Source organism: Alosa pseudoharengus, unplaced genomic scaffold, assembly GCF_046254945.1.
Source record: "Alosa pseudoharengus isolate Yale_2024_CS ecotype anadromous, Long Island Sound unplaced genomic scaffold, YU_APseudo_1.1 YU_APseudo_1.1_scf_14, whole genome shotgun sequence".
Lineage (NCBI taxonomy): Eukaryota > Metazoa > Chordata > Actinopteri > Clupeiformes > Clupeidae > Alosa > Alosa pseudoharengus.
The window spans coordinates 38,254,140-38,275,661 of NW_027468609.1; the positions used below are offsets into that span (position 1 = coordinate 38,254,140).

Genomic DNA, 21,522 nt, shown 5'->3' on the forward strand with positions numbered 1-21,522 from the left:
CAAACTCGTTAGTGGGACGAGTACATAAGTAGGCCTAGTTCTAAGTTGTGTTTTAGTATTATATTTGCATTACTTTAGCTTGGGTTTTGTATTATTACCTAGAAATATGCTAACCATTCGTGCTTCAGTTCTAGACAGGTCATCATAATAAGTTATTAAAACCTTCGGGGCTAACGCCTTTCATTTCTGCTGCAGCAGGTTGTGCGCAACAGTAGACGGACATAAGATACAGTCTGAGGAGTTGCAGCTTTATTCAGTTACCTGCAGTTGAAACTAAACCTAAGTTTCCCTCACAAACTCTGATTTGGTCGCTATACTGTAGCAATTCCAAGCTGAGCCGTTTATGAGCGTTTAGTCCTAAATGAAAACGATTCAAACTCTCTAGCCACTCACTCGCAATTCACTGACGTCAGGTTCACTTAAAGGAGCCACACATACTGTAGGGCTAGGCTACTGTTATGTTGTTTACTGCCGTACTATTGAGGACTATTATGAGTTCTGTCCATCATTTGATGGTAGGTAAAATTACTGCAATAAAATTATGCTTATTAAATGCTTTCCCCAAATCACTTTTCACAAATTCTTTTCAAGAGTAATATTATCGGTTATCGTATCGGTATCGGCCACAACAAACCAATAAATATCGGTTATCGTTATCGGCCCTAAAATTCCATATCGGTGCATCTCTACTAACTACCTAAGCTTTATGCCACAATGCTACAGTGGGCATCGCTTTCAAATGGCCACTTCAGTCGCGCATTACGAGGCGTGAAGCTGCGTGAAGCTTTAGTACCACTTTCAGCCACTGTGCGTCACTCTGCCTGCCGCCCCTTCTGAAACAGCTCGATTTACCTCGATTTAGGCTACTTGGGTATGGCTTAAGGCTTGACTACACGGTGGTAACGAAAATCGAAATCGAAATTTGCTGTCTACATTATTGTCAGTGTTGGGGTAACGCAACTACGCAAATCAAAACAGTGGTGTTATAATTGAGCCAGTAGAGAACTGTTCAGAATTAATCTGTAGCCTTGGGTAGGTTTCTGCGACGTTTTTAACATGCTACGCTATAGAGGCTTAGACAACTATGACCCACGTTTTGGTTTCGTAAATTAATTTGCCCTACTTCTTGACTGCAATGTAGTCAATTGACTGCTTGACATGTCATTTTTATTTTTCTGTACAATAAACAAATACATCTGCTTTATGCCGCAGAATTACATTCATATTTGGAACTTAGTCCAATGCATCGTTACACTACGTTAGTGTTTCCCAAAACCATAGTAGCAACGAACATTCGCAACCACTATCGTAAAGTTGTGTAGTTACAACTACACCTCTCGACCTGTGGTAGAATGCTAGTAGAAGCATAGTTCCAGGGATCTTCATGTCAAAGACGTCACTGACGCCAGTTATTTGTTTGCAAATTAATAATTATAAATATATTTAGGTTTCTAATTGATATTTACACTTCTTTTTTACACTTACACTTACATACATCCATATTTTAAAATGCCCAAGGCAGAAAATACATAAATTAAAAGTAAATTTGCAGCCATGTGCACGTAAGTAAAAGTCACACACCTGCAGATAATAATAAGGTGGTGCGCACTTTTTGACGAGTCAGCTGAGAATATGTAGCCTTTGATTTTCATGGAGGGGGGGGGGGGGGGGGTGCTTGTTAGTTTACGCAAACCAAGCCAAGAAGGCTGATTCTGATTTTGATAATATGATCTGCACAAAAGATAAACTTAGGTAAACAACGATGTCAAAATCTTAACCCAGATTCGAACTCTTGGACAGGGGACTGGGAACTGCTGTGCAACGGCGGCTGTCATCTGCCGGCCTTAACGCAATGCGCCACATAAGTATGTGCAGGTGCCCGTTCACGTTCTACTAAACGTCATTAACCACCTTAGTCCAGACTACTGAAGTTTGGAAACTATCATTGTCCAAACTTACAGTACTATGTAAGTACGACAGTTTTGGGAAACAGTCGTAACTTACATGTTGGTTAGTTGAACGATGCATCCTGTTAGTAAAAAGCTAACCTCCGTAGTTGTACGGGAAACGCACCCCAGATCAGCTTATAGGCCATTAGCAATCTGTTTATTTTATTTTATGAAGCTTACACAGTAGATCACATGCCACATTCTCACTTTCAATAGACAGATGCAATAGCCATTGGTCAAGTATTGAGTATAAAGCAATTAAGATAGTACCCTATACAAAAAGTACTTCATACTATCATAAAAATTCGTTAAAACAAATAGCATTTTGCAACTTGACAAAACACTGGATTAAATATCGTAGGCACAGGAGAAAACTTGTACATCCATTGGCCCGTGGGGAGATCACATTCCAGTTGCCTTTCCCTTCAGTGCTATGACTCGTTCGGCTGTTTCGCCAAAAAAAAACCTCTATTGCAGATATCAATGCGTCTTTGTTCATGGGTTTGGCCTCACAGCAGAGGCTTAGACAACTATGACCCACATTTTGGTTTCGTAATTTGCCCTACTTATTGACTGCAATGTAGTCAATTGACTGCTTGACAGGTTATTTTTATTTTTCTGTACAATAAACAAATACATCTGCTTTATGCCGCAGAATTACGCACTTGGCCAGCCTATAGAACGGGCACATTTTGGAGAGAATAGAGAATGTACGCACGCAAGAATTTGTAGGCTATTTGTGGCTGGTTACCAGCAAACAATGTTTAATGCATTAACTCAAGACATCAAACATTTTCTAAACAATACAAACAGAAAGGATGCAGCAGGCAGTAATGTAGAAGAGTCATTTCCAGTGGAAGAACAAAATGCTGAATGAAGCCCAAAGATATGAAGGCATATCTGGCAAGTTGTTATTTTTTGAAGACGTAAATGGTTGGGCTATAGGCCTAGTTTGCAAGAAGGAGACATAAAGCGTGAGCATGCCACACTATCCACAGCTGTGGTAGCGGGGAGGGGGAGGGGGGTAGGAGGATTACTGTTAGCTATAGCTATATAGATTTATATAACATTCTTCAATAGAAGGCCTGCCTCGAATGCAGGCTTGCCCAAAAAAAAGGCCTGTGGTTTGCACAGCCTACAGTAAGTAGGTCTTAGTGAGTTAGGAGTCCTCTAGACTTCTTTTAAGCTGTCTCAGAGGTGGAAAGTTGCGTTCGTTGGGGGCAGGGCCAGATTAACAATTCATAGACCCTTGGGAACAAATGTCTGATGGCCCCCCCCTGCCCCCCAGCCAACGTGAATCGGGCGGTCAGTTAATAGGCCTATATCGTGAAGATTTGTATTGCCATTTAAGGCACGAGCGCATCTGTGAGGCCAAGCCTCACCAAGTAGCCCGTTTGTTTACAACTAACATTACATTTAATTAAACTGCTTATTGGCTATGCCGAAATAGTTTCAACATTTTGAATATCAGTGTCGGGTGAATTAGGAAATGCCTTATGGCTGAAAGCTGCTTGGGACCCCCCCTGTCAAGCAATAACTATACAAAAAGTTAAAAACAGATGACATGATGCGCGTCACTGACATAACGCGCAAATAATATAGCCTAGATATTCCATTATATTCGAATACATGTGTTTATTTTAGAGGGGATATTCAAAAGTCATTTTTGAGCAATTTTGACAGCCCTAGTCCACTGTAGGCTACGCCAATCGTCTATTAACACCTTCCACCTAACCCCGGTGAGTGGGGGTCGCTATAATGCGTGTGAAATAGCACCATTGAGTATCCTATGCGAAATAGCCTTAAAATCGTCCCGGTGTTGTGTGCCTTCTTGTTTCTCCACCTACTGGTTTCCTTGCGCGTGCATGCGCTGCAGCAGTTGTCAGACATTCACAAACAAGTTGTTTTAGGTGGTTTGAAGTCGCTTTTCATACGCCATGAGCGCTCGGCTACATTACAGCCACTCGGACAAAAGACATGTAAAAAAATATATGTTTTGAAAACTAGCATTAAACTGGATTCGATCCTGCAAAAGCAACACACGCGTGACTCTCTCAATCCTGATTCCCTACTCTTTGAGCCAACTAATATGTTACACGAATCAATTAACTATTGTAGGCTACCATTAATTAATAACGTAGGCAACACCCAGGTAACATGTTGTCCAGGCTGAAACAAGGGGTTGCCTCTCATCTACAACAACTGGTTAGCTTGGGCTGCTACAGTCGTCAGTGCACTGTGCACAGTAGGCCTATGCTACTCTTTGTGGTTGATCAACTAAAAATAAAAGATGTATTTGGTGATGATGTTATTGTAGGCCTAGTAGACCTAAATTCTGAGAAATTAAATGGTACGAGAAACGATCTACATAGCGCACCAGACCGCGATGTCTTCAAGGGTTGAATGAAGGGAGTTTGCAAAAATTTGTGTATTTTTCAAGTCAATAAACATTCTTAATTTTCGAATGTCTTTGTCAGAGAACATCTGACTTTTAAAAACCATAGGCCTGATAGTCGCTCAGACAAGGAGTTATAAGATAAAGGCAATACCATTTGTGTCACCTAATGCAGTTCAGTGAATTAGCAAGATACCATCAGAAGCCAACAATCATAAAGCACCTGTGCGCGCGCGCTCTTTCCCCTGCGCATGAAGCTGTCTGTGTGTTGTAGGCTAGATTTGCGTGAGTTCTTTCTATCTGCTTTACTTTTGTGAGTTGCGACCACCTAGGCTATGTTATAGACGTTCTATAAGTACCAGTGTTTAGCTGTGTCACAAAACAATAAGCTTTGTCAGACTACTTTTAAAATTATATTCAGGGCTATATACATGTTAAACATTCAGGGCTGAAGACCCGACAAGCCTTGCATTAATTCTTCAGGTGGGAAGTGTCAGGAATTTTCATACGAGAGACGCTCTCATTGGTGGTTAGTATATGGAGTAGGGAATTGACAGCAACATATCCAATCACATTATGAGAGATGAACATAACATCAACTGCGATGTTTGATTTTAAATTAATGTAAATTTAGCCGGGACTGTAAGCTGGCACACGTGGGTGCTCGATGTTTTCAGTGGGTGCCCAAGAGACGGACAGGGCCAGGTTAGGGTCATCTGGGGCCCGGGGCAGAGGCCTCCCCTCCCCATTTTTTTTTCAATATATATTACTATTATTATTATTATCAATATACATAAGACAGAGAGAGAGAGACAATTAAATTATGACAGACATAATGTAAAAATGAAATTTGCATTTATATTGTGGAACCGTATAACCAACATACAATTGTACCAACATACAAAAAACAAGTAGCCTACAAACATGGGGCAATGCACACAAAAAAATCAATCATTACCATCAATTACTTCAACTAAGGCTTGAAAACTGCCAGTGGTACCCAGGTCAGACTAAAAATGTGCAACTCCCGAACTCTGAACTCATGATACATTGTAGCCTAGAGTTTGGCGCGTACGCACACAGCCACATCATGATGCATTGTAACACGCTGTCTGTAATACACTGTAACACGCAGCCCTAGTATAGCCAGCCACGACGTCAAATACATTGAAACACGCAGTCTAGCACACACACACAGCCCAACCACATCAAATACAAACAAGGGGGGTGTCGCAGCCGATAATGGTTACGTTGTCAGGGACAGGGATAGTATGCCTAGACGTGGACTTATCCCTATTTTGATCCTCGTTTTGAAAAAAGTGGACAGGTCACCTGCAGGAATGAATGCGATGGTACGCACACACCCACCTAACTTTCAACGCTTTGATAATATTTGTCCCGGTTAGGTTCCTGCATTGGTCAGTTAAAAAGTAGCCTACATACTGTAGTAGGCTAATAACACCCACATGCAATATCTTTATAACAACAACGCCTAACAACGACCTATTTATTTGGACAACTTTTTATAGCCCTATAAAGGCTAAAGTTACCTAGTTTTGTTCTAGCGAAGGCTACGTTCACGTATGGCTTTAAACAGTGATAATGCTAGCCTAACGTTTTGACAAGCAATAATCTTGCCTACCTTGTGCTTAAGGCTTGACCATTTGAAATAACTCCTCTCGCTTTGCTGTCTCCATCCTTTCTGTTTTCCATGACTTGTTATATCCATGACGAGTCTCGAGTTAATTAATTACCATTGTGTGCCGATAGAAAACAACAAGCTAGCCTACAACTTGATTTTGATAACGTTACAAACTTTACTTTAAAGAAAATTGTATAGCCTACTGGCATGCAGTTAATGGAATAGGCTACTGTGCAGAGTTAAGAAGTTATGGTAGCCTAGGCCAATTTGGTATGAATACACGCACACAGGGGAAATTCTCTCTCGTTGTTGAGTAGCCTGGCTGATACGCACAGTGCGTACGGCCATGGTTTTGGCGCGCCTTACTGAGAACGTCTGGCTGAAGCTCTCTCTTTTTTCGAGATCCGCTTGCATATTTCCTAATTGTCTCATGCGAAGCCATTGTTGTCTGTGATAGCATGCATTGATACGGGCAAAGACAGGTGACGATAAGACACTTGTTTTCTTTTTTAAATGTCCCACGCCGGGGCCCCCTAGTGGCCGGGGCCCGGGGCAGCAGCCCCTTTGCCCAATGCCCAAACGCGGCCCTGGAGACGGAGCACCCACGGTATCGGCGCCTATGACAAGCGTATCTCGCGGTTGCATCCATTACAAACAAACATGCAATGTGAACGTCTGGGATTGGGGAGAGCACTAAATGCCCTTCTAAATAGGCACGAAGTCAAGCCTTTAAATGAAAAACACTCTTTAATAATCAAAAAAATAAACGCTAATGAAGTAAACTTGTGACCATCAAAAATCGTTTACCGCCTGTAACTCCGTGATAACAGGACGTAACAGGAAGGCATTTGGCTGAGCAACGGAGGTTAATATGCTCTATATTTTGTCCAAATGATGGCTGTCTATCATCGTTGCACTCGGAGAAAACCAGAATGTTTAATTTGTCCTGCGTTTTTTTCTACGGCTGCAAACGGGATTCACTCGCCGTTAACCAAATATTTCTTTATTAGGGCAGGGCAGGCTTATTTCTGGCTATTAAATTATTTCTAAACCAGTCTGCTAAAGTCTGTAGTGAGTGAATTCTGTGTAGGGTTTTCCAGCTCCATTTCTTTTTACGAGACACCCTGCTCACTTGAGACCTCTGCCGGTTGTTGCAGCGTCGTTGCACCGTCACTGGAAAAATACAAATTAAAGTCGCATGATGCCTCGTGATCCCGCGCGCGGACTGCGAGGGAAGCTGGCCAAGTTGAAGCACTGCCCACTGTACATACCCAGAAGTTGAAGCTTCTCTCATACATATACAAATTAACCAGAATGTCCATACGAAAATGTTCAGCAAGTAACTATTGTCAACTATTTAACTAGTTACACTGATGATGCAAAGTTTGCTAGCAAGTAAGCTAATATGGAAAGTTCGCTAGCAAGTTAGCTAAGATCACATTCTCTGGTAAGATGGAGAGTTTGGGGAATGTGTTGCGTTTGGGCGCATATCGGCATCTAGCGTGGCGGAGTAAAACATTAATACTTGGGTCTACGACAGTGTTTCTCAAACTTTTTCAGAAGGACCACTTAACTTACTAACCAATAAAAAAAGAAACGCACGGACCACCTAGCTATAAAAAAAAGATTAGACCTACTTCAACAGTATATTAGCCTACACAATAGGACTACTCACTGAACCCTTGCTTATTGTCTTTGCACTTTGCTTAATGCGTCAGAGGATTCATATGATTTAAACTGGCATATCTTACATAGACAGTGTTGTAGAACTGTTTGGATTTACATACAAGTTGGTTCAATATTGCAAACAACTCATCTATATTATATTTTACCACGTCTGCTTGCGGACCACCAGCGGCCCCCGGACCACACTTTGAGAAACACTGGTCTACGAAGATCATGACAGTGGCCCAGTCAAATCATTTACTGTCTATGGTCAAATCCCAGCCGAGCTATAACTGTAGCTCAACTTACCTGTGCATGTAAACAAACTGACTGACAAAAAATCAGAATGAGTAATTATAACAGACGAGTAGTCCTGTGGACTCACAATATTGGAAAATTGAGATGTGTGAAACACTATTTGACTGAAACTGACTAAGACTAAGATACCTTTAGTTATCTTTTGACTAAAACTAGACTAAAATGACGAGTCTTTTAGTCGACTAAAACTTGACTAACAAAAATGATATTTGAATGACTAAATATGACAAAGACTAAAAAGGACATTTCGTCACAAGACTAAGACTAAATTAAAAACAGGTGACAAAATGAACACTACAAGGAGAGCAAACTTTTTAAACTGAGTGAAGAGCGGAGCAGTCAGTCAGACATCGATGTCCGTGCAAAATCGAGCTTAGGATGAACCGGTTACAGTCTTAGCTTTTCCTTGAATAGGCTAATTAGGCTATTATTCTATCCAATTTTAGTCATATATTCCCTCACACTAATTAAAATAGTACAATTACTGTTGTGTACACGGTTGCCCTAATCGTCCACAGGGATAGGCTACGTTGCAAGTCAATGAGAGCAAACTGAGTGTGCCTATCTAAAATATTCGTTGCTTGTTACTAGCCTACAGTTGATTGAGCCAAAATTATGACAGGCAGAATCGTGCCAGTGTCCAGATTAGTTCAGCTAATTTTGTGTCAGATGGGTGAATATTATTTTATCAACTATTAGCAGTTTGTTAGTGTTGAGCACTTGTGTTCTCATGCAGCTGGTAGCCTATCCTAGATGTTAACTTCACGATAGGCTACTTAACCCTGCCTGAAAGGCTCATCATGTTATGTTGAATCTCCAACAGAAACACAATCATCTTCAAATTATTCATGAACGTGTCATTACTTCGAAACTCGTCATCACTCATCACATAAGCACCATAATCCCGGTCTCTTCAAAACGTAGCACACAACTTCACAACATGGCCAAATAAATGACAGAACATACAGTGTCTCTGGTGGCGCTAGTGTTGTCACAATACCAAAATTATGACTTCGATACGATACCTGCCATAAATATCACTATGCTCGATACTGAAACGATACTACGGCGAAATCCTAAGATATCTGGAAAAGAAAGGACTCATACCTCCTCCAAGTGTATTGAGTCATTTGTGTTGAATTCGGTGCACTTTTGTAGTGTGCAGGTCAATTCTGGGTTCTAAACTTCTAAACTTCCCACATAATTATTATTTTTTATAGTCAGTAAAATAGTAGGCCTACTTTGTGTGATTAAGTCCTTTATTGTTTGTTATATATTCATTTGTTGTGTTGTGTTTTGGCAATAAAGTAGCTTTAAATAGCCAAACTAGGCTAGATCAAGGTCAGTGTTGAAATTACTGCATGCAAATCACTGAATGCTATGCCTAATCTTTAGGCCATCTGATGTACAGTATAGGCTACCCTAGGCCTTCCCGTGTTCATGGGATTTCTTTGACAGTTGCAAAGGGAAAAATGTGAGGATAGTCTTCTTTGCGCCCAGTGTACAAGTACGACGTTCCAACCACTCAGGTCTTCATCAGATAGGCCTACACCATTACCTGTTGCAATATATCTGTGTGCATTACATTACGTCTATTTCTTTGATAACATGATTTGCTACAACGTAACAATAAGCCGCTATTATGATGGTAATATGCTGTGGGCTTTAATTAGGGCATTTCGGATAGCCTATCGGCCTATCCTACATCTGGGCAATAATTATTGAACAAATTGCAGTCTACATGCCATGACAAATATTACCAGTAGTACTGACCGAACATGAAATAGATTGTTTGGTAGTGTTGGTAATGTTATTCTGGCGTGAACATTGCGCTTTCATCACGTTAGCACCCTATGATTACAGCTCGTTATGTCTCGTCAAAATTCATTGATGAAGGAAGGTTCGCTTTATCCCAGAGAACCATACTCGTTTCACTTTCACAAAACAGAAGAGAAGAACTTGGCACTAACCATGTAGTTGTGTTTTCTATAGCATATTCGTTAACCTGTCGTTCTTTGAACTCTTGTTGGGATATGTCTGCGAGGTGTTTAGCCAAGTTCCATGCGTAGCATACTGCTTTTAAATGACTTTGAAACATATTTTACAAACGGGCCTCTGTGTACCTGATGGCTTGCCTTCACTATTCGCGATGTATCCAAAATAGTTCCAGATTTCACATCACCTTTTGTTTTATCCACAAGGCCGAGGACTGTCGGCAAAGAACTATGTTGACGTTGCTGCGCACTCACTCACTCAGAGCTGCCTGCTTGACACGGCCACTTGCCTAGATGCGTGCAAGGAGCAGCAGTTCACACAGACACAGAACGTTATTATTTTAATAAAGTATCGATTCTAAAAACGTCGGAAATCGTATCATTTTTTGCGTGAAGGCCTCGTGATACCTTTTTAGTATCGATACACCGTGCAACACTAGGTGGCGCTCGATCACATCCATGACCTGCAGAACGATTGACTACAGTGTGCCAAACTTGTGGATCTAATTGTAACATAAACCACAACTGGCTCAAATAAACACAATAACGCTATGCGTGTTTCAAATCGAAATCGTTGTTAGAGCTAATTTATCAGCATCGATTAGCATCCCTTCCAGGCCCTTCCATAGGTTGTTCCAGTTGTCACTAGATACCGGTGTTATTCCCAGCCTATGGACACAATCTCTAATAGTGCCCCTGCCTAAAAACAACAGACCTAAGGAACTTAATGATCTGCGCCCTGTTGCCCTTACCTCATGAATTGTTTTGAAAAAAATATTTTAAAACAACTACTCCATGAGGTCTCACCTCTTTTAGACCCGAACGAATTTGCCTACCGTGCAGAAAGAGGTGTTGAGGATGCACTGCTATTTCTGATTAACAGCACTCATGAGCACCTTGAGCAGGCCAAGAGCCTGGTCAAGATTGTGTTCATTGACTTCAGCAGCGCTTTTAACACAATCCAACCCCACCTGATGGTGAGAACATTGGTGCATTTGGGAGTAAATCCCCAATTGATTTTATGAATCTATGACTTCTTGGCGGACCATGGTCTCCGGTTCCGGCGCCGTCAGGTGTGGCAGCCTACTCAGCAGCTCCGTGTCTTAGTGTTTGTTTCTACGTCTTTTGTCTACTTTTTGTTTACTTTTTACTTCGCAACTTTTTGGATTACACACTTTGAGGAGTGTTTTTATTCTATCCTATGGATACGGACATATTACAACGCTCCAGCGACAGCAAGCTTGTGTACACAAGGAACCAGCTGATCGCACTACGACGGAATGCTGGCTGTGTTCGCGACAACATTCCAGAGGAACTGTGGTTCTTTCGGGGTTGCAGAGCGGGAGTAAAAGTGAAGACGAGGCGTCGGGAGAAGAAGTGGATACAAGCCCTCAGTTCCATCGATTGTGATGGGAAACGTGAACTCACTGGCTAATAAGACTGACGAACTGGGTGCCCTGGTAAGAAACCAGAAGTTGTACAGGGAATGTAGTTTGTTATGCTTTACGGAGACGTGGCTAACAAGCCATATCCCTACTTCTAACGTTGAGCTGCCTGGCTTCAGTGTAGCTCGTTTGGACAGAGACTGTAAACTTTCTGGCAAAAAGAAGGGAGGCGGACTGGTGCTGTACATTAACAATAGATGGTGCAATCCCGGACATGTAAAGTAAAGGAGACTGTATGCTGTAAGGATGTGGAGTTATTAGCGGTTAGTCTCCGTCCGTACTACATGCCGAGGGAGTTCTCGCACGCAATTGCTGTCTGTGTTTACGTTCCACCTCGAGCTCTTCCGGATACAGCGTGTGACGTCATCCACTCCACAATCGCAAGGCTTCAAACCCAACACAGACGCCTTTTTTGTGATCTCTGGCGACTTCAAATCACATAACACTGGATTCCACACTCACAAATTTTTACCAGTATGTTGACTGCCCTACAAGGAAAAACAGGACAATAGACCTCATGTATGCAAACGTGCAAACCCCCTCCCCCCACTGGGAAAGTCAGACCACAACCTCATTCATCTCCAGCCAATGTACAAGCCCAAAGTACAGAGGCTACCAGTTCCCACACGCACCTTCAGGAAGTGGACACCCGAAGTGGATGAGGCTCTGAGAGACTGCTTCGAGTGTACTGACTGGAGTGTGTTACAGAATGGAGAGGACTTGGAGGAGGTCACGCAGTGCACAACTGACTACCTGAACTTCTGCATGGACATTGTTGTTCCCACCAGAACTGTACGCTGCTTTCCCAACAACAAGCCTTGGATAACCAGCAATGTCAAGACCCTTCTCAACAGGAAAAAGATGGCGTTCAGAGAGGGGGACATGGCAGAGCTGAGGCGCGTGCAAGGGGAACTCAAATTCAAGCTGAAGGAAGCTAAGGAGGATTACAGAAAGAAGGTGGAACAGAAACTGCAGGAAAACAACTTGAAGGAGACATGGGACTGCATGAAGGTTATCACTGGCCTGAAGAAGAACAGCAGCTCTGTGGAGGGGGACCTGGACAGGGCGAACCAGTTGAACCACTTCTACAACAGGTTTGACTGCCCTGCCCCAGCTCCAATGGCGGTGGTCTGTCCACCATCCCCCAGCCCCCACCCTCACACCCCCTCAATACCAGCGCAACATTCACCTCCATCATCACAGGCTATCGTACCCCCACCATCACTGGATTTTGCACCCCTCCCCCACATGGCGATCACGAACAATGAGGTGACAACGACCTCAGTCAACAGCCATCAGACACACAGATCCCAGATGCACCCCTCCCCCTCCCCTCCCCTCACACCCCTCACCATTACAAAAGATCAAGTGACAGTCCAACTTAAGAAATTGCGCAGCAATAAAGCAGCTGGGCCTGACAGACTGTGCCCAAGGCTACTCAAGGCCTGTGCTGCTGAACTGGGGGAGCCACTGAAACACATATTCAATTTGAGCCTACGCCTTGGACAAGTTCCAACACTGTGGAAGACATCATGTCTCACCCCTGTCCCTAAGAAGCCACACCCCAGTGAGCTTAATGACTACAGACCTGTCGCTCTTACATCACATGTGATGAAGACAATGGAGCGATTGGTCTTAGGCATGCTCAGACCCCAGGTACGCCATGCACTAGACCCGCTACAGTTTGCTTACCAGGAGAAAGTGGGCGTGGACGATGCCATCACTTATCTCCTACACAGGACACATTCCCACCTGGACAAGGGGAAAAGTGCTGTGAGAATCATGTTCTTTGATTTCTCAAGTGCTTTTAAGACCATCCAGCCCCTCAGATTGGGAGACAAGCTCTTGCAGATGGGTGTGGACGCTCACCTGGTAACCTGGATTACAGATTACCTGACCGAGCGACCACAGTTCGTCAGACTGAAGAACTGTCTCTCTGACACTGTGATCTGCAGCACCGGAGCGCCACAGGGAACTGTGCTCTCTCCAGTCCTGTTCACCCTGTACACATCTGACTTCTGCTACAACACCGAGTCATGCCACATGCAGAAGTTTTCTGATGATACTGCAATTGTGGGGTGTATCAGGAACGGGCAGGAGGAGGAGTACAGGAGCCTGGTGGAGGACTTTGTGCAATGGTGCAAACTCAATCATCTTCAACTTAACACTTCAAAGACCAAGGAGATGGTGGTGGATTTCCGCAGGTCTAAGCCCACTGAAGGGGTCAATGTGGAGGTGGTTAGCACCTACAAGTATCTGGGCCTCCACCTGGACAATAAACTGGACTGGTCAGCCAACACTGATGCACTCTACAAGAAAGGGCAGAGCAGGCTGTACTTCCTGAGGAGGCTGCGGTCCTTCAATGTGTGCAGTAAGCTCCTCAGGATGTTCTACCAGTCTGTTGTTACCAGCGTCCTCTTCTATGCAGTAGTATGCTGGGGAGGAAGCACAAGGAAGAAGGATGTGGGGCGAATTGACAGGCTGGTAAGGAAATCTGGCTCTGTAGTGGGAGCTGAACTGGAGTGCATCACTTCACTATCTGACAAAAGGACCCTGAACAAACTGATCAACATCTTGGACAATGAGTGTCACCCACTCCACAGCACTATTGTTTACCAGAAGAGCCTGATCAGCTGGAGACTTCGCTCACTGCCTTGCACAACTGACAGACTGAGAAAGTAATTTGTCCCCAGGGCCATTGAACTGTTCAATGCCTCACTTAAGGGAAGAGGAGAGATAGACTTCTCTGCATAGTCTGTCTGCCTCTTCACCCCCTCCATGTTTGGTACTGTCTGTCCACTAGCCACTTGTACCACTGTCTTTGTGCCTCACTGTTTGCGTGCTATATTAGCACATTAGCACATATGCATAACCCCCCCCCTCCATGCCACAGCCGAACTGTGGCCACATTTTCTTAAATAGTTAAATATATAGATATATAGACTTTACTTTATTTCTGCATTGTTGCACTGTTGACTTACTCATTTGCACTATCACCATGACCACTATCACCATTGCACTACCACCATGACACTCATTCACACTCATTCACACAGAGCACCTTACCATACCTTACTATGCACAGAGAATCACAGGCTCAGTCCCTGCCTCAGTCATTGCAAGCGCCTCTGATTTATTAATCACCACTATGTGGATACTGTTTTTAGAATTGATTTAGATTAAGTGTTAGTATAATTTGTATTTTTGTAATTTGTATTTTAGTATATTTTTATATATTGTATTAAGTGTTAGTATAATTTGTATTTTAGTATATTTAGCATATTATTTATCTTCTACTGTCCTTACTGCTTAGTTGTGTTTTTATATTATATACTTTAATTACTCTTTCCACAATGTGGTTGTGTTGTATGTATGCTGCTGAGACCTTGAATTTCCCCTGGGGATCAATAAAGTATCTATCTATCTATCTGGTCAACAAGTTAGATTTAATTTGTGTATATCTTCCTCAAAAACTATCAATACTGGGGCACCACAAGGGTGGACATTACACATTATACACCAACAACTGTAAAGCTTCCTCTTCAGCCCACACTTATTTTAAATACGCTGATGACACAGCACTGGTTGGCTTTTTAAAGTCCGACATTTCTTAAATCAATGTGAAGAAAACAAAAGAGATGGTGATAGATTTTAGCAAAAACAGAATAATGGTTCCCCCCTCAAAGATCAACGGTGAATTAGTAGAGAAGGTCTCCACCTACAAATACCTGGGAGTTGAAATTGACTCTAAATTAACTTTTAATGAATGTGCACTGAACAAAACCAAGAAAATGCACTAGAGAATGTTTTTCCTTAGAAAACTAAATATTTTTAGATTAGACAGTCACATCCTTGTTTTATAAAAGTCTCCTTCAGAGTGTTTTGTCCTTTGGCCTTATCTGTGTGTTTGGCAACATGCATTTTAAGGACCAAAAGAGACTGCAGCGTATGATCATGATGGCCAGCAATATCATCGGTGTCACCAGGTGTCGGCAGCTCAGCTGTACAATGATCTCATCCTAAAAAAGACTGACAAAATCCTTAATGACTCCTCTCACCCTCTCCATCATAAATTAATGCAAAGCAACTGGTAGAATTCTACAGAGAATTAGAACAGCAAGGTAAAATAAATCATTTGTGCCCACAGCGATCAGATTGTATAATGACCAAGCACATCGCAAACCCTTTAATTCCACACTGGCACTTTAACTCCACACTGGCACTGGCAACTGGATGGTTGATCACAAATTCCTTGACAGCCATTTCTAGCTAGCTTCCCAGCTATTTCTTTTTATGACTCTTTTACATTTTTAACAACAATATTAGTATTTTCCATGTTGTATCAATGTCTGATATTGGATTGTCATTGTCATTTCTATTGTCATTTTTGTTTTGTCACGGTCAATATCTGTATTGTTATTCTTTTCTTTCCTTTATACATGTTTATTGGTTTGTCTGCAATGTCTTGGAGAGTGTGTTGTGACAGGGGCACAATGAAGGACCACATGAATTTCCCCCTGTGGGATAATAAAGTTCACCTTGACCTTAACTTTGACACCTAATGCTAACCCCCCATCTCTGGAGCTCCTTGCTCTGAGACAAACCAGAGAATACTGCTTCCCTGGCTGCACTCTCCACCAATTTCACATTCTCCCACACGACTCGTCCATCTAGAGCAGGAATGGGCAACTTTGATGATCGAGAGGGCCACAAGTATTATGTATAAAATACATCTGTACTGTGTATTAAACTAATATGCATTAATTTAATATTTGCTATACTCAAATGTATTTTTAATATGGGTTCTATTCATTAATGAACTTTTAAGATAAACAAAAAAATATTACACATTCACAATAAACCTTTTTTCCACTGTAATGGGTAATAGTGTCTCTGGTAAAAAGGCTCTGTTGTTAGTGTATCTTTACCAGAGTTCCCATTAAGTAACTAAATCAGGGCCTAAATTTCAGTGCGGGATTGCAGGTATAGCGCATAATTTATTCAAGTCCCGCAACCCTAGCCATCATAATGCGAGAAATTCCTGCAAACATTTTACAGTGCCGATAACGTTAATCTAATAATGGAGCGGCGTGAATGCGGGACCAGACGGACCAACTTCTGACTTGAATCAAACGTAACCCCATGCAGACACACACACATGCTCGAGCTGGCTACTTTGTTTTCCTCCATCCCTGAGCATGACTGTCCCTTGTTCGTCCTTAGTGACATAAGCATCCCCCTAGACACGCCAGGCTCAGTAGTTTCTGACAGATTTTGAAAATTTGTAAAAAAATCTGTCTCTCGTCCTGGCCGCGGGCCTTATGCAAAACTAAGAAAATCTGAAAAGTGCGAAAGAAATCAGACCAATTTTTTTTTCAATTGTGTCCTTAATACAGTTTTTTGATCTCAAACTGGTCCACAGCACTCCTACTCACAAAGCTGGCAAAGAGCTTGATCTCAATCTCACTTCACCTAACCTCTCCACCTATCAGATCACTTTTTCATCAGGTTTAATGTGAATCTGTCAGAAAACCTCCTGCTCTTCCACTTATGGTCTTATTCCGCAGCAAATTCCATAACTTGTCTCCAAACCACTTTGCCTCAATTGTCGTCTTTGCTCTACCCCCACTCAGCACATTCTCCTATGTGGAGGTTAATGATGACACAGACTCACTCTGCTCCACACTGAGGTCATGTCTGGATAGACCTGCTCAATCCAACTGATCTCACCCCTGGTTAAATAATACCTTCCGATTGCTCTATACTAAGCTCAGAGCTGCAGAGAGAAAAAGGCTCAAATGCAAACTAGCCGATGATCTCACAAGCTACCAGAAACTCCGACCCTCTTTCTCAGCCAGTATCACTACCGCAAAGTCAGCTTTTTAAAATGACAAAAAATCAACAGTGTCGCTGACACCCGGAAACCTTTCTCTACCTCCAAATCACTATTCAATCCTCCGCCTCTTCCTTCCCCTACCAAACTTACTGTTAATATCTCTGACCCGCTCACTGTCAACCGGTCCGCCTCTGCCTAAGGAATCCACCAACAATGTGATGTGTAGCAGTCCTACTACATGTCTCTCTGTCTCCCCCAGCTAAAGGCATGACTAAATCAGCTAAGGCACTTCATTTTCTTTATTGTGCCCTCTCTGAGAGTGAGGGATCCAGACTCCTTACATTCCTTACATATAGCCGTCCTTCTACACTGAGAACCTCAGTGGTTCTCAACCATTTTTGAACAAAGCCCCCTGATCATGATCCTCTTGCCTCCCCCCAACCCCCTCACGTGGGCTTCATGCATGCGGCCAAAAACAGACGTAACCAAACATGCAAGACAGGCCTACATTTTGGATAACCAGCCCATCTTTAATGTTAGATATCTATCTAAATTCGATCCAATGTGTTCCTCCTGAAATCCTGATATGAAAAACACTTGTGTTGATAGAGACTGATAACCTGACTCTCGCCAGATGAATTTCGTTCCGCCTAGCTCCACTCATCCATCTGGGATCGATCCAATGGAGTGGTGCTTCAGAAGGCTGGGCCTTATTAAAAAATCCTTGCATAAGATTGGATAAGCCACTTGTCAGTCATCTATTGACGTGCTACTTCAACCACTCACATTGAAGCCAACCCGTGACGCTGAGAACAGTCTCACAGTCGCTTCTATGCTACGGCACATCTATGAAACTCCCGCCCTGTTTCCTGATTGGCTCTACCATACAATCTTGTGCTGAAATCACTCTCAACGGAACCGATCCCAGATGGATATGAGTGGAGCTAGGCGGAACGAAATTCATCTGGTGAGAGTCAGGTTAAGAGACTGAGGCAATGAGGCAAAAAATACTAATTGTTTTCAAAGAATTTCACTTGCACATGTAAAGTTTCTTTCAGATAGGGGTGTCTCTCTGCTCCTCTTATGACCAGTGACGCTGCAATGAATACAGTATCCCAACTAAAGGAGGGTGGGGGGATGGTCTCAGTGAGTGTGTGCTATCTCTCTCTGGAAGTGGTAGCCAGTATTTGGTCAAGCTTGTTTTAATGCAAATAATCAAAAAGAATGATCAATATGCTCCAAACAAAAAAACTATTTAAACAGCTAGCACTGAGCAACTCAAAATATTTAGCCTAGGTCCACTTTCAGACCCTTTGCAAATGGCAACATTTGGGCTATGTAGCCTATAATTTATTATAATATTATATTTTATATTGTTACATAAACTACTGATATAAAAATAAAAATACTGTATTTCTGATTATTTATTTATGACAGCACACATTATGCAGATATATTATAGCCTAGGCGCTGCTAAGCTGCTAAACTGCACGGATCTCTGAATATCTTTATCTTCGTGGATGAAGGCACATTACCTTCAGCTGAACCTCTCAAAGACTGAACTACTGGTCCTCTCAGCCAAACCAACTAGAAATCATGAAATTAAAATACAAATGACACCTGAATGACACCTGGCTCTGCCACCTCAAGACAATCCAAACTTTTTGCATCTGCTACTCGCCTTTGGTGGAATGCACTACCAGTTCCTACCAGAGCAAGGGCATCCCTCTTTATATTCAAAAACCTCTTCAAAGAGTATCTCCTCTCCTAGCACTACTAACAACTGGCCTAACTGCTTAATCTGGCCCTTACTACTAGACTATCCCTCTTCTCCTTCCCTTGACATAACAAAAAATCACTAGATGAAAATAATAGGGTAAAAGCATCAGATAAATGACTAAATGTAAATGTAAAACTACCTGTGTTTGTTAGTGAATATGAAGACAGAAGGGTCAAACAAGGTGCATTTGACAACTTGTTAACTCATGCACCTGGCGGAATAATGATCATTGTGCCAGTGTAAACTAACAATGAAATTTGTGTTGCGCTTGGCGCCATAATGCGCTGGGTTTAAGATAGGGGCCTTAGTCTTAAAATGAAAATGGTCATTAGTGTTCAGCACTTTTTTGTCTTTTAACATTTAAATCAACTTTTAGTCATTGGTCAATCGGTTTATTGTCAGCTGAGAAAAGGCATACTGTGGCAGTACAAAGTCTATCTAGCCTATCCACACATTGAACAGTGTTTCAACTTCTTGTGTTGTGGAGTTTGCGTCTGGTCATGGGGTGGTACTCAGCCACTGAGCTGCTACAGCTCTCCTCCCAACTAATAAGAAACAATAAACATGTCTTCAATCTTGAAATCTGTAAACCCTAGAAATGCTCACTGCTGATTACACACTCACTAAGAATTATACCTTGCAGATCTGGGAGGCATAGTGCAGGAGTTTCTTGTGATCAAAGCGTTCCTTATTCTTGATGAGATAGTCCCTTAGGCTTCCAAAAGGCAGGTACTCCATCACCAGCCTCAGGTTTCTCCGGCCTAAACAAAAATTAGATCATACAATTTAGTCAATTAAACAAGCACCTCCAGATGTGACCAGTTAGTCCAGCCTCCAACATTCATGGCTTTACTGAAATGGCATACAGCTCTGAAACATTATGAATAGGGCAGATTAAAAATGTAATCAGATAAGGGGCCAGATTTGTAACTTAGCTTTGTAACTATTGTGTTTGGTATGTCTCACGACTACATAAAACAGGCATGACAGTAGGGCTCCTGAGATCATAGACACTCATTTTATTTAATTTCTTGAATTTAATGTCCAAGATAATGGCTTGGTTTTCAATTAAATTTGTCAAATGTCCAGCCAACAACAGCTAACCTTGAGAGCTGTGGTTAAAAGGAACGGTTGAAAGCATGGCTTTTCTTTCCTTAGCAATGATTGTTTATCGTATTTTTTGTGTGTGGAAAAAACAGCCTGTAAAGCAAAGTTAATAGCAGATAAGTCAGATTTAGATGGCACTCAAATGGTGCATGTCTGTCAATGAAATGTTATTTTTACTGTTTGATGTTATGCAGGGCTTAAAATTCATTTTTCAAAATGGGGGGGAATGCAATTTCGATACTTCTTCGATACTTTAAAAAAAAAAAGTGTTTGATTTTGGGGCCCCCACCACCCTGACGTCATCAGTAATATATACTGTAGTGGGATAATTCACAACAGTGGACATCCTAGATTCTGCTTGACTCCACACACACACAAACACACTGAAAATTATTGCTTATGTGATATGTTTCTATTTCATATATTTTTAAATTCATATAGAGTGTATTTAGTTAATAATGTATTTTTTAATGTATAGCATTTTACCAGTAATAACTAGTAGCTAAACATATTTAGTAATTTGAATTATTCATATTGACGTTTAAACTATAACATTTAGGCATATCTTTAATGTGGTGTGTAGGTCTAATTGAGTGCACATTGTTGATGAGTAGGTGTAATTGAGTGCCTGTCACTTTAAATAAAATACGTGAGAGTAATTAGTCTCCCTTCAGCCTTTTAGGCTAGTCGCTAGTGAATAAAAGTTGTGCATAGTGCATAAGGATATGTGGATGCAATTCATTATGTTTTATGTCATTAGATAAAATTTATGTTAAAAAAACTAACAAGTTAAAGACAATCTTTCTGGGATCAAGTGTTGACGTGACCTGAGCTAGCAGGATAGTTACCAAGGAGCTCTTTCCAGATGTAAAAGTTTGCCATGCTGCGTAGTAGGGCTGCACGATATTAGGAAAACATGCGATATGCGATACCATTATTGAGTACTGCGATAACGATATAATTTGCGATATTTAAATATACTGCTCAATAAAGGTTTTCCACACATATTTTGAAACCTTCCACCCTTTTCTCCATTCTCAAACTACATTCACAGAATGTCTGACAGTTCTTGCAAAATAAAACACTCGCCTCAAAAGTTTTACTTGTGCTCAGAACCAAACAGTGACAGAGTGATTCAGTGTATGATTGAAGTGTTCCCTTAATTTTTTTGAGCAGTATATTTAATGTTTTTTTTTTCATTCTGCTTGCTGCAAACATACACTGTAGGGTTGGGGGGGGGGGGGGGGGGGTAAATGTATAATTACAGAAATAAATGTATAATTTTTAAATAATATAAAATATCATGTAGCCTATATGGCCTGATGAAAGTGGACAGCTAAGAGACCTACTGACTAGGCTATCGAAGTTGTGTGGAAGATCTGCTCCTAATC

At 41.8% G+C, this 21,522-nt stretch overlaps 1 protein-coding gene across 2 annotated transcripts in view; it reads right to left on the reverse strand.

The window, feature by feature from the left end:
* The window catches only part of jak2a (Janus kinase 2a), a 136,696-nt gene that overhangs the window by 10,241 nt on the left and 104,933 nt on the right, over window positions 1-21,522 (reverse strand). For both annotated transcript variants that reach the window (XM_076284901.1, XM_076284902.1), the window contains one exon: window positions 19,661-19,785. In XM_076284901.1, coding sequence (XP_076141016.1) covers window positions 19,661-19,785 — 125 coding nt within the window. The remainder of the gene's footprint in view (window positions 1-19,660; window positions 19,786-21,522) is intronic.